This window comes from Phoxinus phoxinus, assembly GCF_949152265.1.
Source record: "Phoxinus phoxinus genome assembly, chromosome: 7".
NCBI classification, from domain to species: Eukaryota; Metazoa; Chordata; class Actinopteri; order Cypriniformes; family Leuciscidae; genus Phoxinus; species Phoxinus phoxinus.
The window spans coordinates 4,843,826-4,862,422 of NC_136882.1; the positions used below are offsets into that span (position 1 = coordinate 4,843,826).

The following is an 18,597-nucleotide window of genomic DNA, read 5'->3' on the forward strand; positions in this document are numbered from 1 at the left end:
TGGGCTCCAAGCAAGGCATTCACAAAATTGGAGCTATTTCCTTCATTCTCAGGAATTTTCCACCAAAAATGAATTCAAGTTTAATGAATATTCATTTACTGTAATTATTCCATGCACAGGATGTGAAGAATTATGGATTTGATGCAATTTTGCGGCCCCTTGTTGAAGATTTGAAAGTCCTTGAAAGTGCTTGAAAGTTCAGGAATTCAAGTTCCTTTCTTCAAAGAGCCCTTGTTTGGCACAATTTCCCAGGTTACAGGAAAATTTAGGAATGCACACACTTCTTGAGTTTACGGAGTCTTTCAGTGCCCATTACTTCTGTCGATTCTTTAGTAGAGAAGAAAACATCACAGTCTATTTTCAGTGAAGACGACACTAATGTTGTATTACGAAACAAAGCTTTGCAAGAACAGCACTATGCAGATATGTTAGCTGACCCTAACATTACTGCGTCTTTGGGGGTTAAACGCACGTCTGCTAAACGACTTGCAGTATTTTCATATTTGTGACAATTACGCTCCTGATATAATGCATGATATCCTTGAGGGTGTCGGAGAGTATGAGACAAAGTTACTTCTTGAATATCTTTCTGGCGTTATATCAAGACAAGAGATATGTAACAGAATCTATTCTTTCAACTATGGTTACTTGGGAAGAAAAAAACGGCCTACTAGAGTAACCCTTGAGCAGATGGGTAACGGTGTAGGATTGAATGCCATTCAGACGTTCTGTTTAATTAGAAATATTCCTCTGATATTTGGAGACCTTGTTGATGAGGAAAACAAACACTGGCATTTACTACTTTTGTTATTGCAGATCATTAACATAGTATTTTCACTAGTAATAACAGAAAGTTTGACCTACTATCTGAAACACCTTATTGTAGAGCATCATAGTCTCTTTAAAGAGTTATATCCGCATAAGAATTTAATTCCAAAACACAATTTCATGTTACATTATCCACGTTGCATACGCAAGATTGGTCCATTAGTACATGTATGGTCAATGCGTTTCGAAGCTAAACACAAGTTTTTTAAAAACAGTAAAAAAACAAACAAAAAAAAACATCACAAAGTCTCTTGCATTAAAACACCAGTATGCAATTGCTTATGGGAAAGTTTACCTGTAAGTAATGTTGAATATGGTTCCTCTAGATGTTGAGGATTTGCCATACCGTGACACTATTCTTGAAAGGTACCCACATTTTTCGGATAGTAAGATCACAGTGGCTTCATGGTTAAGACGTTCTGGAACTGAGTATCATCACGACCAATTGGTTTGCACTAAAATGGAAAATGACCTTCAGTAAAATCACTGAAATTGTTCTAATGGATGACCAAAACTTTTTGGTCACTAAAGACTTTGAAACTGTTGGTTTTGTCGAGCATCTTCATGCTTTCCTTGTAAGAGAACAGAATATTTTTGGTCTGTCAAGAGTAGAGGATCTTTCTTTTTTCAGACCATTTGATTTACAAGCATCATATGGTTTTGAAGAACCATATTTGTATATTGTTCCAGTGCATTGTTTTGTGCATGAAGATCTTTAATCCTCTTGAACTAATTTCTGATTTGTTGTGGAGCACACAAGCAAAAACTGTTTTGTCATGAATGTTTTTACAAATTCTGTTAATTGAATTGATACCCGACTGCTTTTGGGCATGTTGCGTAAGAAAGAATGTTTTTTTTACCGTTTTATATAAACTTGTTTCTGATTTATCAGAACAGCGAAGATGAACAGATTTTATGAAATGTTTGTTTTTAAAGGCTAAATGCTTTTATTTCTGAAGAGATATTCTTGTCAAAAAGCACTTTTTATAAATAAAACTTTTCTACTTGTTTATTTCATAATTTTTACTTGTATCACACACACAAAGTAATAATACAAAAAACTATGAGAGAAAAAAACGCCCTTCCATTTTGGAGTTAAAATAACACTTTCGAATGTGTGAAATGTACATTACTCACAGAGTACATTTTAACAAGAGTAAGAGTTTATTCGTAAATCCAACTGCAGTGTTACACCAAATGAACACTTGCTTTTTTGCTGTGCATAAACTGTATGACCAATCCTTCTGCAAAAAAATAATTTCAAGTTAAAAAGTATTTTTTTTATGATCATATTTTATTTTCATAGTCTTAACTGTTTGCGTGAAGCATTGTAAAGTCATATAATTTTAAGCAGTGTTTTCCTATCTTCTAAAATGCATAGCTAGCATGTGCCAAAGCTGTCGTGTCAAGCTGACAGAGCAGGTTTTATGTTTTACTGTCTTCCCTTATCACAACATTGATGTTGTCAGGGATATTTAGTTATGTTTGTTCATAGTTTCACTTTCATGGACTGGTTCCTGTCTTCCTTTGTTCAGCTCCCACTGCTCGTTTGTCTCCATGGTTACTAATATGATTTGTCATTTTTGTTCAGCTGTGTTCTGCTTGTTATTGTCTGTATAAGTTCATGTGTTTATAAGCATAACTTGCTCCTTAATGTTAATAAAACCAAAGAAATGATTTTTGACCCTAGGTCTATAGGCGATCAAAGCCCTATTCTAATTGAAGGAGTACCAATTGAACAAGTAACAACATATAAATATTTAGGAATTCAATTAGATAAACATTTAAAGTGGTCACATCAAGTAGAGTATGTTTCCTCAAAAATATGTCAGCGTCTATATTTTTTAAGAAGACTAAGAGTTCATGGTGTTGACAAAGATATTATGCTATTGTTTTATAAGGCAGCTATTGAGTCTATTGTCCGATATGGTATTGTAGCTTGGTTTGGTAACCTGTCAGTTAAACTAAAAACACAGCTCCAAATACTGATTAAAAGGGCGGGAAAAATAATTGGACAAGTGCCACCGACTACTCTTAATGAGCTTTTTGAGGAGGCGGTGAGGAAACAGAGTTTAAAAATTACTAGCGATCCGAATCATGTCCTTTACAGTGAGTATGAGATGATGCCCTCGGGCAGAAGGTACAGGTTACCAAACTGCAGAATGAATAGGTTTAAATTTTCATTTGTACCACTCTCTATAAAAATATTGAATAACAACAAATAGGGGGTGTGGGTTAGATGCAATGAGATAAAGAGGCTACTGACTACAGCATGATAGAAAGTGCTAGGAATATGGAATGGGGTGGGGGTGGGGGTAGGGGGGAATGTGGTGTGTCGTCGTAAATTATGGTATCTTATTTGTAGGTAAATCATGTTATGTGTTATGTATTTTGTGTTGCATCTGATATCTCGAATGCCCAAGATGAATTTCTCCGTCAGGAGACAATAAAGGCTAATCTAATCTAACATTCAGATTCACTGATGATAATATAGATTTTCTCTGGGCTAAAATTTCAGAGCACAGAGGTTTGCTTTTAAAAGTATTTCGTCATTTTGTGTTGCATCCTAAACACCACTACATTGAACATTATCCACAACTAATAAGGACATATGGGCCATTTAGAGATATTTGGACCATGCGTTTTGAAGGCAAGCACAAGTTCTTCAAAAAAATTATTTGTACGACAAAGAAATTCATTCAAAAATGTCACACAAACTCTGTGAGTCCGACACCAGAGAATTATAATCAGTCGATACCCAACCCTCGCAAGAGCCAATGAGGTTTTTTTTCTTGTGTGTCAAGCAGGTTTGGTTGAGCTTATGTTTATGTTCGCTCATCAATATTTATAGCAATAAAAGCATAAATCTAAAAATAAATGAATCTGTTTATCATATAAAGTGATTGTGTCTCCTCTGAAAATTTGGACTAAACCACTATTCATATGGATTAATTTTACGATCTCTTTATGAACTTTTTGAAAGGTCAAAGTGGTAGATGTGTAGCTGTCAATGGAGGGACAGAATCTTTTTTTTTCAAATTATATGATTAATAATCTTGATTATCAGTTTAACCATTATTGTGAAGCCCTAGTCTGAACAATATCTTTAGGTGGCGCGAAAACACAGATTGTTAGCGCCTATTTTACCGCATTGTTATGCAAATTAGCTTGCGCAAGCTCTTACATTAAGTACAGGATTGTTCTCAGTTTAATGCACATCTTAATGATTGACTTATTTTAACGTGCTTTCAGTAAACTTAAACTTGTAAAGAACTATTTAAGATCAACAATGTCCCAGGATAGACTGAACAGCCTTGCCATACTCTCTGTAGAAAGTCAGTTGGCAAAAAAACTGGACTTTAAAGACATGATCAGCAAATATGCACATGCAAAGACCCATCAATGGGCATTTAGTACAAACTAACATGATTTAATTTGTGTTTATTAATGTTCAGAGAAAGTTTTTCTCATTTGGTATGGTCATTGTTCAGAACTGCTTCAGTATATTTGATTTAGTCCAGGTTTGGACCTGCTAGACCTTTTGTCATCTCAGTAAGTAGTACTTTTGACAATAAAACAAAAATATATTAATCAGAGTGTGGCTTATTTTGTTTACATTTTAAGTGTAATTAATTAATTTTTTAAGTGTAATTTTAAGTGTAATTAATTAATTAATTAATTAATTTTATGATAAAAATGCAATACCCCACCCATTGGTATCACTAATGGAATAGATGTTGATGCCGTTGAAATACTGCAGCAGAGCGATGACATCTCAGATCATTATCTAGTCTCGTGTAAATTACATTTAGCCAAGGCTGCAAAGCCGACTCCGTGTTATAAATATGTTAGACCGATCACTTCTGCCACTAAATATTGCTTTATCAATAATCTTCCTAATCAGTTTCATCATCTCAGCATCCCGGATAGCTTAGAAGAACTTGATATTGCAACGAAAACTTTTAACTCTCTCTTTTCCAGCACTTTAGAAACAGTTGCTCCGCTGCGCTTAAAGAAGATTAAAGAACATAGTCCAACCCCGTGGCACAACGAGCACACTCAGGCCCTTAAGAGAGCAGCCAGAAAAATGGAGCGCAACTGGAAGAAAACAAAACTAGAGGTATTTCGGATTTCATGGAAGGAGAGCTCGATTGCTTACAGAGAGGTTTTAAAAGCTGCTAGATCTGCTTATTTTTCAACCCTATTAGAAGAAAATAAACATAATCCTAGGTATTTATTTGAAACAGTGGCTAAACTAACGAAAAAGAAAGCTTCAAGCCCAGAAGTTTCTAAGCAACACAGCAGTAATGACTTTATGAACTTCTTCACTTATAAGATCGATAATATCAGGGACAAAATTATAACTATGCAACCGTCTAATACAGTATCGCATCAGGAAGTGCATTGTAGTCTCCCTGAGGGAAAATTTGATTCATTCATTGCTATAGGAGAGGAAGAATTTTGCAAACTCGTCAAATCATCTAAATCGACAACGTGTATGTTAGACCCTATACCGACTAAGCTGCTGAAAGAGATGCTTCCAGATGTCATAGATCCTCTTCTTAATATCATTAATTCACCTTTGTCTCTAGGATATGTACCAAAAACCTTTAAGTTAAAAAAACGCAACTTGATCCTACAAAACTATTCAATTACAGGCCGATCTCTAATCTGCCATTTCTGTCAAAGATATTAGAAAAAGCAGTATCCTCACAACTGTGTTCTTTTCTAGAAAGAAATGATATCTGCGAGGATTTTCAGTCCGGATTTAGACCGTTCCATAGTACCGAGACAGCTCTCGTTAGAGTCACAAATGATTTGCTCTTATCATCCGATCGTGGTTGTATCTCTCTATTAGTATTACTTGATCTTAGTGCTGCATTTGACACCATTGACCACAATATCCTTTTAAATAGACTCGAACATTATGTTGGCATTAGTGGAATTGCACTAGCATGGTTTAAATCTTAAATACTTATCTGACCGTTATCAGTTTGTAGAAGTAAATGAAGAGATGTCTTATCAATCACAAGTTCAGTATGGCGTACCACAAGGCTCAGTACTAGGACCGCTGCTGTTCACTCTGTACATGCTACCATTAGGAGATATCATTAGGAAACATGGAATTAGCTTTCACTGTTATGCCGACGATACTCAGCTCTATATTTCTTCAAAACCTAACGAAACCTACCAATTCACAAAATTAACGGAATGCATAGCTGATTTAAAAAACTGGATGACTAGTAATTTCCTACTACTAAAGAAAAAACTGAGATTCTAATTATTGGACAAAAAACTTCCACACGTAATAACCTAGAGTACTGTCTAACACTTGATGGCTGTTCTGTTAAGTCTTCGTCGTCGGTTAGGAACCTGGGTGTGCTCTTTGATACCAATCTTTCATTTGAAAGTCATGTGTCTAGTATCTGTAAAACCGCTTTCTTCCATCTTAAAAATATATATAAATTACGTCATATGCTCTCAATGAATAATGCAGAACAATTAGTTCATGCGTTTATGACCTCAAGGCTAGATTATTGTAATGCTCTACTGGGTGGTTGCCCTGCACGCTTAACAAACAAACTACAGCTAGTTCAAAACGCAGCAGCTCGAGTTCTTACCAGAACCAGGAAGTATGACCATATTAGCCCCGTTCTGTCAACACTGCATTGGCTGCCTATTAAACATCGTATACATTTTAAAATATTGCTGAACACTTACAAAGCACTGAATGGTTTAGCTCCGCAGTACTTGAGCGAGCTCTTAACGCATTATAGTCCTTCACGTCTACTGCGATCTCAAAATTCCGGCCAGTTAATAATACCTAGAATATCAAAATAGACTGCTGGCGGTAGATCCTTTTCCTATTTAGCACCAAAACTTTGGAACAGTCTTCCTAACATTGTCCGGGAAGCAGACACACTCTGTCAGTTCAAATCTAGACTAAAAACACATCTCTTCGGCCTAGCATACACATAACACATTATAGACTTATAATTAGGCTGCATAGTTTAGAACAGCCGGGACTGGGAACACTTCCCGTAATCCTGATGTACTTGGTACATCATAAGAAGGATGGCGTCTACGCTAATATTAGTCTCTCTGTCTATCCCGAGGTTTACTGCTGTCCACCGGAACCAGGCCGTATCCAGATCTGATGAAGGACCAGCGCCAGGACACGACGACGCCGCTGACCTGAAGTGTCAACCAGTCTCTCCTCCTCTCCACTCCGACTTCAACCAACCGGAACTGGACAAATACTCTGATTCATTCTGACTTCTGACCTGTAATGCTCCTGAATCATAATCATACACTGTTCACTCATTGGCCAGAGGAGAACTGGCCCCCGACTGAGCCTGGGTTCTCCCAAGGTTTTTTTCTCCATTCTGTCCCTGATGGAGTTTTGGTTCCTTGCCGCTGTTGCCTTACCTTCTGGCTTGCTTAGTTGGGGACATTTAATATTCAACAATATTATAGATCAGCCTTAAAGGTGGACGATGATGAAATTGTTTATTGTATTATTTTCATGTTATCACTGTGAAGCTGCTTTGATACAATCTGTATTGTAAAAAGCGCTATATAAATAAAGGTGACTTGACTTGACTATGGTATTTGGTACAGGGGCCCAGCAAGATGGTTTGTACCCAGGGCCCAAAATTTGGTGCTACGCCCCTGGGTGTGGACGTGTGGTAAGTAAAAACTTTGCATTCACACCTTTAGGAGTGCATTTTTTGTCCAATAATTCAACTCCCCATTAATTATTCCTTAATTATTCCAAATGTCTGCTCAGATGGTCTTTTACTGGACTGGGCAAAATATGTTTTGAATATGAAATATGAAATATGTATAATTCTTCTCCTCTAGATGTCACTATTTTATTTAAGCTCTTATTTAAGTAGCAGAAAACCTGTTGATTAAATGTTTCTGCGGTCAATATGCACATTCAAATAATTACCAGTGCTTTGACCGATCGAGTGAACCGATAATAACTCCTTGACTGCTAGTTATAGCACGAAATAGACATGAATGAATGTCAGCAGGAATGTTGTACGGTGACTGGGAAGGGACATGTTCAGTTCACTTAGTTTTTCATGGCCACGACAGTGAGTCATAGTATGTTGAGGCCATTGGACTTCATGTCGAGCTTGAATAACAATGGCCAGTGTGAACTGCGGTGCTAATAGTGTCATTAATGTGGTCCGTGGACAGAAGATCAACTGCAGGACAGAATTTTTGTTAAATAATACTTTTATTTTGGTTTGTTTTTCACCAAACTCTATCATTGGAATATACAACACGTTGCATGGGACCATTCTGTGACACTTCTGAATCTTTTAAAAAGCTTGATGCTGGTCACTATTCACCAGAGGTGGGAGTAAGTCACTAAATGAAAGTCTCAAGTCAAGTCCAAGTCTTAACATTGCAAGTCAAAGTCAAGTTAAGTCATTCTGTTGTAAGGGTCAAGTCAAGTCAAGTCAAGTCATACTCTTTGTCAAGTCAAGTCAAGTCGCAACTTAGTCATCAAGTCATACCAAGTCGCACACAGGCTCGTTTGACACATTTTTTTAAACTCAGGGACTTTTATTACTTATTTAGACACAGAGGGCTGATGATGGGTTACAAAAATAAATAAATTAACTTGTGTGTAATAAATAAAATATTGTTAAGAAGCACTTTAAATGCTCTAAAACAAAAATAAATTAAATGCTCTAAAATAAAAATAAATTAAATGAACACAAGTAAACAAGAATTTCTAAAACTTTTCCCATCTTGTGCTAGTCCTACAGTTATTTTGATGTGATGTCCCCTATGAAAGTGTAAACTAAACAAAAGCATCCTAAAATTTCTCTGTTTTAGCAGCCATTAGCTGAGATCGACCGAGGTGCACATTTGGACATTACATAGTAGGTTTTTGACAGGCACGGGATAGCACACCCGTTGTGAATGTGGACCTCAAGTTTACATTATTATATCGCTAGCTTTAATATTTAAGTTGGAAGTAGATAGATACCACAGAAAACCTCATGCTTGATGTAGATCATTCTGATAAATGATCTGTACAGAAGTACAATATAATTTGTGTATTATTAACATGTTACTTTAAATGTGCTGGGCTCTTTAAGAACGTCTGTTTCCCCCCCGCCGTGATGCGCATGTACGATATACACACACGGATGTGGGCAGTTGAATATACGGGATCGTGTTGACAAGTAGAGCTGTTAATAAAAAGCATTATATTCGCATATGGCAGTGGCTGTGTAATTCATCGGACATACAACACTTGAAAACTAGCAAAATCTTTGCGTTTGCTCAGTGAGTTACCAACCAACACTTAGCCTACTTCTCGCTGTGCAACTTGAAGTGACGAATGAAATTTGAAGTTGTGGCCGATGAATCACTTACCTTGGCACTGCAGATATTACACACAGCCGTTCTTTTCTTGGCCATGTACGCGTCATCTCTAAACCCAATAACCCATACTTTATTATCCTCGGGGCTGGAGCTGATAGTGTTGTTGCGGTGTCCGCGGAGGGATCTGCTGTTTTGGCAGGCGGCAAGCGGGTTCCGGATATCGTCTAGCGGTTTACGCATGCGTATAAATAGTTCATTCTTAAATATATTTTTAAAAAATCACAATAATTGAAAAAAAAATATTTTCCACAAGTCATTTCAAGTAAATAGGCACAAGTCCGAGTCAAGTCTAAAGTCACAAGGAGCAAGTCTAAAGTCAAGTCGAGTCTTTTCAGAGATCTAGTCAAGTAAGTCTCAAGTCCAGAAAATTGCTACTCGAGTCTGACTCGAGTCAAGTCATATGACTCGAGTCTCCCACCTCTGCTATTCACTGCCATTCACTATTCACTGCCATTATCTGGATGAGCAGAAGGGGATTTAAAAAAAATATATATATATTTCTTGTTTTGTGGTCCAAAAAAGGGACATACGGCATTAGAACAACACCAGGGTGAGTCAAAAAATAATCTAATTGTAATTTGATGAATTATCCCTTTTTTTCAACCTCTTAAGAAATAAAAAAGATTTTTTATATTGCAGTTTTATCTGACTTTTTTACAGCATGACAAGCTTTCTTAATTATGACCCCATGAACAAGGTAGTATTTTATTACGTAAAATGTCACAGAATTTTACAGCAAAAATCCCATCAGAACAGCAAAGATACAGAGAAGTTCTTCATTACAGTGTGTCTGATTGCAGGATCTGTGGAGCTGCTGGATTCAGTGCAGCAGGAAGTAGGAGAGCAGAGAACAGCTGAGGAACAGGAAGCTCTGGGACACATTCTGCGCACCGTTACACAGGTTCCCCTCACAACAGGAGATGCTCTGAACATTTTCAACCGATGTCGTGGCATCACAAATAGATTTAGAGGCGCAGCCTTTTGCAACCACTAACGGGCCACCAGAATTATCTGATGAAAAGAAAGAAGAACAAAGGCTGATTCAGTCTGAGCTGTACATTGGTATGTGTGATCTGTATCAAATGTTTAAACATAAGAGAGTTTAAAAGATAATGATCTTCTTCCTTTTCCAGATTCTCACCTGTTCCTGTAAAGCAGCGGTCTTCGTCCCCTGAACAGCTCAATGTTTTTGAGCAGCTCTTTCCATCACAAGTATAACATTTCTTTCCATTCGAGACGGGATCTACAGAAGGAAAACAAGTATTTTATTTTATTTTCTGTACTAAATATCTAATGAAACAACACTCCTTTATCTGCTCCATTCAATAAATTCATGACAGACAGACACACCCTGCATTTTATTTTCTAATAGAATGTCATTTGGAAGTAAAATGAATGTTGACTTTACAGAAGATTTGCACATTTTCATTTAAGTAAAATACCTAGATCTTGGCGGTTACACAGGTCTGTGCGACAGCAGGAGGTAATCGACCTTGCATACCCGAGGTTTAAGGACCAACTTTGACAGGCAGGAACACAACCTTTACTCATCGTTTTATAAGTAATGCCACCTAAAAAATATGAATACAGGAAACACCAATTAAACTTGAAAATGAGAACTTTTCTTATTTACATTTTTTAAAATACAGATCATAATAATCTTAGAGAAAACTAATTAAAAAAATCTTTGTAGATTATTTTGTGATTGAAATTGTTAAGAAAAACAAGAATTTGTTCTGTCGCAGCTCCAGTAAATAATAGCAGCATCTCCAACTTTAAATCATATTGGACTTACCAACTTGTCTTACTCCTGCTGAACTCCAGCACCAAGAAGATCCAGCTGGACATGTTCGAACAGTTTGATCTGCACAAGAACCCGTCTGACTGTTGCACTCATAACACCCGAGAGAGTGTCCTTTAGTAATAAAAAAAAAAGAGAGACATCAATTATCTGTATTTGTACCCAGTAACTTACAAACGTTATTTGACTTTGTACCTGCAGTGAAAAGAAGGAAAAGAAGAAAAACTGAGATCTGCAGATCCATCTTTGATCAGGAGGTGAAGGACCTAATGTACCCGTTTCAGAGCTCATTTTATAGCTTATCAAAAGGGGAGGATCTTCAGGAGAAAATTAAAGTTTAACAGAAGTAGATATTTCTTGAAACAGAAACTTAAGCTCACATAATTTATTTACCAGTTTAAGATAAAGGAAAGTCTAATGAGGATTTGCAAGAAATGTAGTCTACAGTGGGGGAAATAATTATTTGATCCCCTGCTATTTTTCTAAGTTCCCACTTACAAAGAAATGAAGGGTTTAACCTTCTTAAAATGATTGTTAAAGTTCACCCAAAAACAGAAATTATGTCATCTTTATTCACCCTCATTGCAGGAGCATCATTTTGCTTACCCTGGTGAAAATAATAATATGCTAAGTATACTTGCAGCCAGACTAATTATCATACTTCAAGTGTGTTAATGATTAGTTAACTTGAAGTGTGCTATTTTGAGTAATTTGGAAGTCTATTTTAATAGTAATTAAATTGTAGTAAATCATAACTTTGAGTGTATTTAGTGTACATTTGTGTACTAAATTGTGTACTAAATTGGAACAACTTTAAGTATACTTTACTATATGCCTGTGTAGGGACTAATTATATATATTAAAGTGTACTTAATTTGTGTTACAAGTACATAAAAAATTAATTACGAGTGTCTTCGAAACATACAAGCAATATACCCAGGTGAAAAATAAATATATTTAAGTTGTACTAAGTGTGTATTTAATGTATTATTTTGAAACAACTTCAAGTATGTTAAGTGTATTTCAAAATATGCTTAAAGGACAAGTTCGGTATTTTACACAAAAATCGCTGCAAAAGATGCTTTCCAACAGGTTTTATCGTAGTTTTTTTCCAACTCCGATTTTTGTGTGAGCATATCAGTGAACACCCCTGACCACTCGGTGAGTTTCACGTCTTTGTAAACGAAAGTTTAATGTGTTTTAGGAAGGATTGTTCCAGTGCACCTATGCAGCCATTGTGGAGGTGTGGGGGTGCTACCACAGAAACCAAAAGTTCTCGGGCCAGCAGCATGTGTCCAAATTTCAATCTTAACCGTTCTATTACATCAGAAACGATCTGAAAACAGGGCTTTAAGTGTAAAATACCTTACTTGTCCTTTACGATAAATTTTAAGCTATTTGCACTATATTTTAATATATTAAATTGTGCTAAAATGGAACCACTTCAAGTACATTTATTGCATGTAAGTGTACAGCAGCATATATAATCTTTTGAACAATATACATTATAACAAAGATCAGTGAAATGCTATGGCAGAGCTATATTTATATTTTTTTTGTAGAACATTTCAGTTATACATGTATTACTGAAAAGTACACTATTAATATTACATCACTAAATAAGCATCACAATGCAATTTTCTGAAAAAATAAAAAAGTTACAGAAAACAATGTGCAGAAATGAAAGGGCCTACAAATGGCTGAACCAAAGAAACGGAAGAGTTTATATGTCACAATCTTCATCTTCAAGTGGACGATCACTTCTTTGAGAACGACTCATTTTCTGAAACTGAGGGCTTGTGGTTCAGTCACTGTAGTATTTGAAGACTGCTTTATCACAGGATCTGTGAAAGGGAAAAATAATTTATATAAAATTAACCAATGATTAACATTTTTGTATCCATGTTTAAATATATGTATAATAATTTGCATAGAAATGCATTATAATTCTGTTGACTTCTCAGTTTACCTTTAAAAGCTTTGGCTATATCCTCATCAAGCTGGACATGAGTGTTAATTTTTATCCTCTTGTCTGTCGTCACTATACAGCGCTCTATGAGTCACACTGAACATAAGATTAGAAGCCCAACATAAATTACAGTGAGCAAAGTTCCATCAAAAAGTCACTGATATAGTTATTTGCAGCAATAAAGTAACCTGTGAGTATTAGAGGTTATTGTATATTGACAATTGTGGTTTATTTAAACTTAGGGTATTTCCCATGAACGTGTCTATTGTCATGTTAACATGGACTCTCTTCACCTCTGTTGCAAAGATTTAAGGAAATTAGAAGTTGTGCCAAATATTGTATGCCAGGACAACAAGTGATTTGCAGCTGTACTAACAATTAAGAAAACAGATTTTTACATGAATGACTCAAAGGCAGCACAAACTAGACACCTGAAAGGGACACGTTGCTAAAATTTTCCTAACTGTCAATCACTTTTCAATAGGCCTGATTCAAAAATCTCTATAACAGAGGTGATATGAGATTAACCCTCTGGGGTCTGAGGTGTTTTCATGGTCCTGGAGGTGTTCTGACATGCTCTGACATTTGCGCTTATTTCTGTTACTTGTGACATTTTCATGGCTAAAGTCTTAGGTAACACTTTACAATAAGGTTCATTAGTTAACTACATTAGTTAACGTTAACTAATAATGAACTGCACTTATACAGCATTTATTCATCTTTGTTAATGTTAATTTCGACATTTACTAATACTTTATTAAAATCTTGTTAACATGAGTTAATGCACTGTGAACTAACATGAACAAACAATGAACAGCTTTATTCATATTAACTAACATTAACAAAGATGAATAAATACTGTAACAAATGTATTGTTCATGTTAGTTAATACATTAAATAATGTTTAATAAATGAACCTTATTGTAAAGTGTTACCAAGTCTTATTACTCTGTATTCAGCACTGCATTCAGCACAAACTCTGCTACAATAGTATATCAGCAGCATGTATGTAAAAGTTTGTAGTTTTGAGATGATGTTTATGCGTGGTTTGTGGAGAAAAAAAAATGTCACTGAAATAAGGTCATAATACCCATAATGATTATTTATTCGCAAGGCTTTTGAGAATTGTATCATGTAGCCTAGAATATTTGCTTCAAAACTATGTGAAAATCCTCCTGCATACTCATTCAGATAAGACAATATATTGATTTAAAGGTGCATTGCGCAACATTTCATGTTAAAAATTCCGTTTTTCTAACCCATAAATGCTTAAACAATTGCCTGATGGGTTGAATGAGCCCTTCTCTGATCACTGTGATTGCCTCTATAATCCTGTACAGTAAAATAAATAAGAGGGATTCGGGATGGAATTTGAGACTGGGCGTGACTTCATGCGCATTCACGCTCACCTGGCTATGGCTTGCAGGGTATGTGTATGCGCCGCTATTCTCTGTAGAAGATGGATTCAAACTCAAAGAGACCGGCTTGTAGTTCATTCCAAACCTCAACGCAAACTCCACGTAAGACAAAGAAAATAAAACTTTGTTTTTATGCCACCAAAAGTGCCAAATTGGAGTCAGACAGGCGTCGGAATAAGACGAGAGTCAACATCGGGAAGGCTTTCAACAAATGGAGAGATCTCCGGTCTGCTCTAGGGCTCAAACGGGATCCTCAGTTGGCTTTTTTCTTGATAAAACGGTAAGACATAGCCTTAGACTTCACGCTCTCTAAAGGCGGCTGCCCGGAGTGCGATGAGATGGCCTTATCGACCCTGCGGGCTCGATTAGCCTCCTTCGGCGAAGACACCACACTGCCGCTCTCTCAAGGGCCGCGCCGTAAAAAGCGCCGCTCTCAGAGAGCTCCAGAGGCCTCAGCGGTCCGCGAGCTTACGCCGGCTAACACCCCGCATGCCTCGCTGTCTGATTCGCCTTCACCGGTTGTCCCTGATGGCCAACGCCCGTCTGCTTCCGCCGCCGTTCCCATCGCCGTTCAGGTGCTCCTGAGGATGAGGAAGAGGACAGCTGTTCACTCGCCGCTTCGGGAAGCGAGGACTGGTTAGGCTCCATTCCGGACCCCGCCCCATCAACCCAAGCCAGCACCAGTGGAACTAGGGCCAGCGTGGACACGGAACTCGTTCTCCTGCTGGCGAAGGCCGTCGAAGACCTCGGCCTCGAGTGGTCTTCCCCCGAGGAGCCGACACGCAACAGGCTCGACGAGTGGTTTCTGCAGGGGCGCCGCCTGACCCCGCAGCAAAGGCCCACTCCGTTCCTTCCCGAACTCCACGACGAGTTGACGAAGTCATGGAAGGCGCCATTTTCTGCAAGGCTCAAATCGTCTGCTTCCTCGATGCTCTCCGTTGTGGACGGCGCCCTGGAAAAAGGCTATCAGCATCTTCCCCCTATCGAAGAGGCTGTGTCAGCGCACCTTTGCCCGCCCTCCTCTGGATGGCAGTCGAAGGCCGCCCACCACTCTAAAGCCTGCCGAACTACGTCAGCCCTTGCCGGTCGCGCTTACACCGCTGCAAGGCTTTCCAGCGCCGTCAGTCCGCCGATGCTTGCCAGCGCTCACGCTCGTCGAGCCGTCGAAGACCGCCTCCCCCTAGGGGGCCGAGACCAAGGATTGCGGTGAACCCCGAGCCTCCAAAGCCCTCCTGACCACGGGGGGGAAACGGCGACGGTTAAGTCTCGCTGCGGCCGGACCACCGTCGAAAAGCTCGCGCACTTTTTCCCCAGTCCCCGCTTCAAAGGTGACTGTTCATATCGCAGCAAACGAGCCCGTTGCACAACATGCTCGCCTGCACACAAACGCTGTTTTCACGGCGACCCAAATAAATCTGAAAAAGAGCAAAATGTCTGTTTTTTATCCGGTGTATGCCAAATGTGTTCTAAATGTAGGAAATGTGCCCACTATTCAGTGCTCACCCCTACTCATAAACACTGCCCGTTCAGTGTCCCACACACACTTAGGGCTCCCTCTCATAAAACATTTCCCCGCTCTCGCGGCATGTGTATCATACAGATGGTACTCAACCAGAATGCCTATTACCGCCGCGACAGGCACCGCGGCAAAACTACCGCGGTAAAAATAATCCAGTCGCATTTCAAAGTCATTCGCGAAATGACCGCCAGGCGGCGCAGAGGGACATTGTGCAAAACAGCAGCTATTGCCGTATTTTGAAATGTAAGCGGGGTTAATGTCAATTAACAGATGAAATAGGCTACTATAGAACATTGTTTAGGACAGAAAAATAGAATCATAATTTAAAAATAGAGACGAGAACAATATAGCCTTTATTTCATATTGTAGCCTAGACGTCGGTGGGCGACATAAGCCTATTGCCCGTTGGGAGCAGCATGATAAAATAATAATAATAACAAAAATAACGAACAAAAATAAATTAGGTGCAATGAAGCTGATTATTTGTTTACTACTCTATTGAGGAATGATACGGATGATGAGCGCTTCTCTGGAACAGATTGGATAAACCGGGCATTTCTAAATGAGTAAATTCATGGCCGAGTGGTAGAACTTACGTATCGGTCATTTGAATGACGCGGGTTCGAATCCCGTACAAACAAAGATTATTGTACATTTTACATTAGCCTATTAATGCATGTCATAGCCTATTATTAATGCAGACAATCAAACAAACAAAAAAATTGTTTATGCAGGATAGCCTTTTTTTTGGTTCCTATAAAGAGTTTGTAAAAACATGGTTTTAAGCAAGGTGCGATTTGCCAGCGGGGACGGGGATTTCCTTCTGGTCTAAACATCCCTGCTTCTGCTGAATTATTTTAATCCCCCCTCCCTCCACAGTAACCAATGCTATAAATTACTTCACCAATAGACCATTTAAAATATATAATGTAAAGATATGCAACAGGCACGTTTAAACGACAAACAATAAAATCAGAACCAGTTTCAGTTAAGTTCATGGTTCCAGTGCCTTAATGCATGCACGGCTTTCAAAATGTCACAAAGCGTTTTGAGATTATTTTGAATGAAATATTGAAGTTTATAATTAAGTATTTTGGCACACCACGCCGAGTGGCGCTATCCATTGTTCTAAAGTCGGGTTTTATTCTGGCATGTTGAATTAGTGTTCGACAGACGCGGCTGTGCGTTCATTGCAACGCTATCTCACGACCAATTCGTACGAATTTGTACGAGTGATTAAAAGGTGGCTAATTCGTACGAATTTGTACGACCTCACTCGTACGAATTTGTACGATTTGTCTAAACCCACGTGACGGTTGGGTTTAGGGGCGGGGTCAGGAGTAGGTCATTCGTATGAATTCATACGATTTTGGCAAATCGTAAAATATGTAGTAAAATATGTATTGAGTGAGGTCGTATGAATTGGTACGAATTAGCCACCTCGTAAAATTCGTACGAATTGCCGTGATTTATTTTTCTCATAACAGACAATAACTTAGGCCCTTTAGGCTACTCCGTAGTTTTTTTAGTCATACAGATCAGAGTAGAGTAGCCTACATCGTTCAAACCTTCAAAAATGAACCGAAAGCCACTTTCCTCCGCTCAGTCACGATAAGAAATCGGCTATGTCTAAAGCCTTTAAATGTCTAAATATTTAATAAATGTTATCTGATTAGGTAATCCGTATGAAACCGAGAGGTGCAGAGGATCTACTCAAACTAGCTGTGAGCGCTTCCCAATGATGAACGGACAAGGGTGAAAATCTCGCTATAATTAAATGTAGTCTCTAGGCTAAATCGCCTTGAATTAAATTGTAAAAATAGATCCGATAATGTATTTGTCGAAATGTTGCGATATTGTTTCATTTAAGTTCATAATTATTATATAAATGTTATTTAGTTTAGCAGCAGCAAGCACTGTGGTTCGAGATTTATATATAAAAAAATAATAATAGCTAATTCACAAATCGCGCACCCTGGTTGTAAGGATCCAAAGATCCCCGTGGAATTTAACATTGAGTTGAACATTGTATTCATGACAACAAATGAACATGCGTTTGAACAAATGAACATGCGTTTGTATTTAGGTTTGCTTGGAAAAAGCTGGCCCAAACCGAGGTAGTGTTTTATTTCTTCAATTATTGAAATAATTAAATGTTTATTAATAAACTTTTATGACAGAAATATTAGCCTACATACATGTAGCCTAAATAATTAAATTCTTTCATTATCAACACTTCACTAGACTAATGCTATGTCTAGAATGAAGTGTGAATTGCGACTTCTCTGTGTTTTAAGTCAGTCTCAAACTCAGATAGCCTGTGGGTGGTTGGGGGTTGGGGAGGTGTTAAATGTTCTGTCTTTCATATGCAGAGTGAGCCTGATGACCAGGCAAAGGCAAAATACTTTTAAAGATAAATCTCTCGATGTGTCCAAATGTAGGCCCTTAAATTATAAATATTGTAGTTTTATGTAGGCCTATTGTATTTAAAGAGGTCTCACACACACTTTCAGTTGAAGTGTTCAATCCATTTGTTTCAACTGGTTTTGTAGAATCATGTTTGAGTAGTGTGTTTGTCAACAATCCGGCATTATCTAAACATGAACTATCGACGAAACACGTTCTTGCCAACTAAACGAATGCAAGTGAG

The 18,597-nt window shown here is 37.9% G+C and overlaps 2 protein-coding genes across 2 annotated transcripts in view; both read right to left on the reverse strand.

Annotated features, from left to right (window-relative positions):
* Positions 1-18,597, reverse strand: part of ndufb3 (NADH:ubiquinone oxidoreductase subunit B3) — a 306,227-nt gene that overhangs the window by 162,659 nt on the left and 124,971 nt on the right. The window lies entirely within an intron of this gene.
* On the reverse strand, positions 9,918-11,309 carry LOC307001888 (urokinase plasminogen activator surface receptor-like). Its single transcript, XM_079618913.1, has 5 exons — positions 11,237-11,309; positions 11,036-11,155; positions 10,683-10,811; positions 10,382-10,483; positions 9,918-10,251 (listed from the first exon to the last, which is right to left on the reverse strand). Exons 1-5 carry the CDS (start codon positions 11,283-11,285, stop codon positions 10,061-10,063), a joined length of 591 nt encoding a protein of 196 aa, XP_079475039.1. The 5' UTR covers positions 11,286-11,309; the 3' UTR covers positions 9,918-10,060.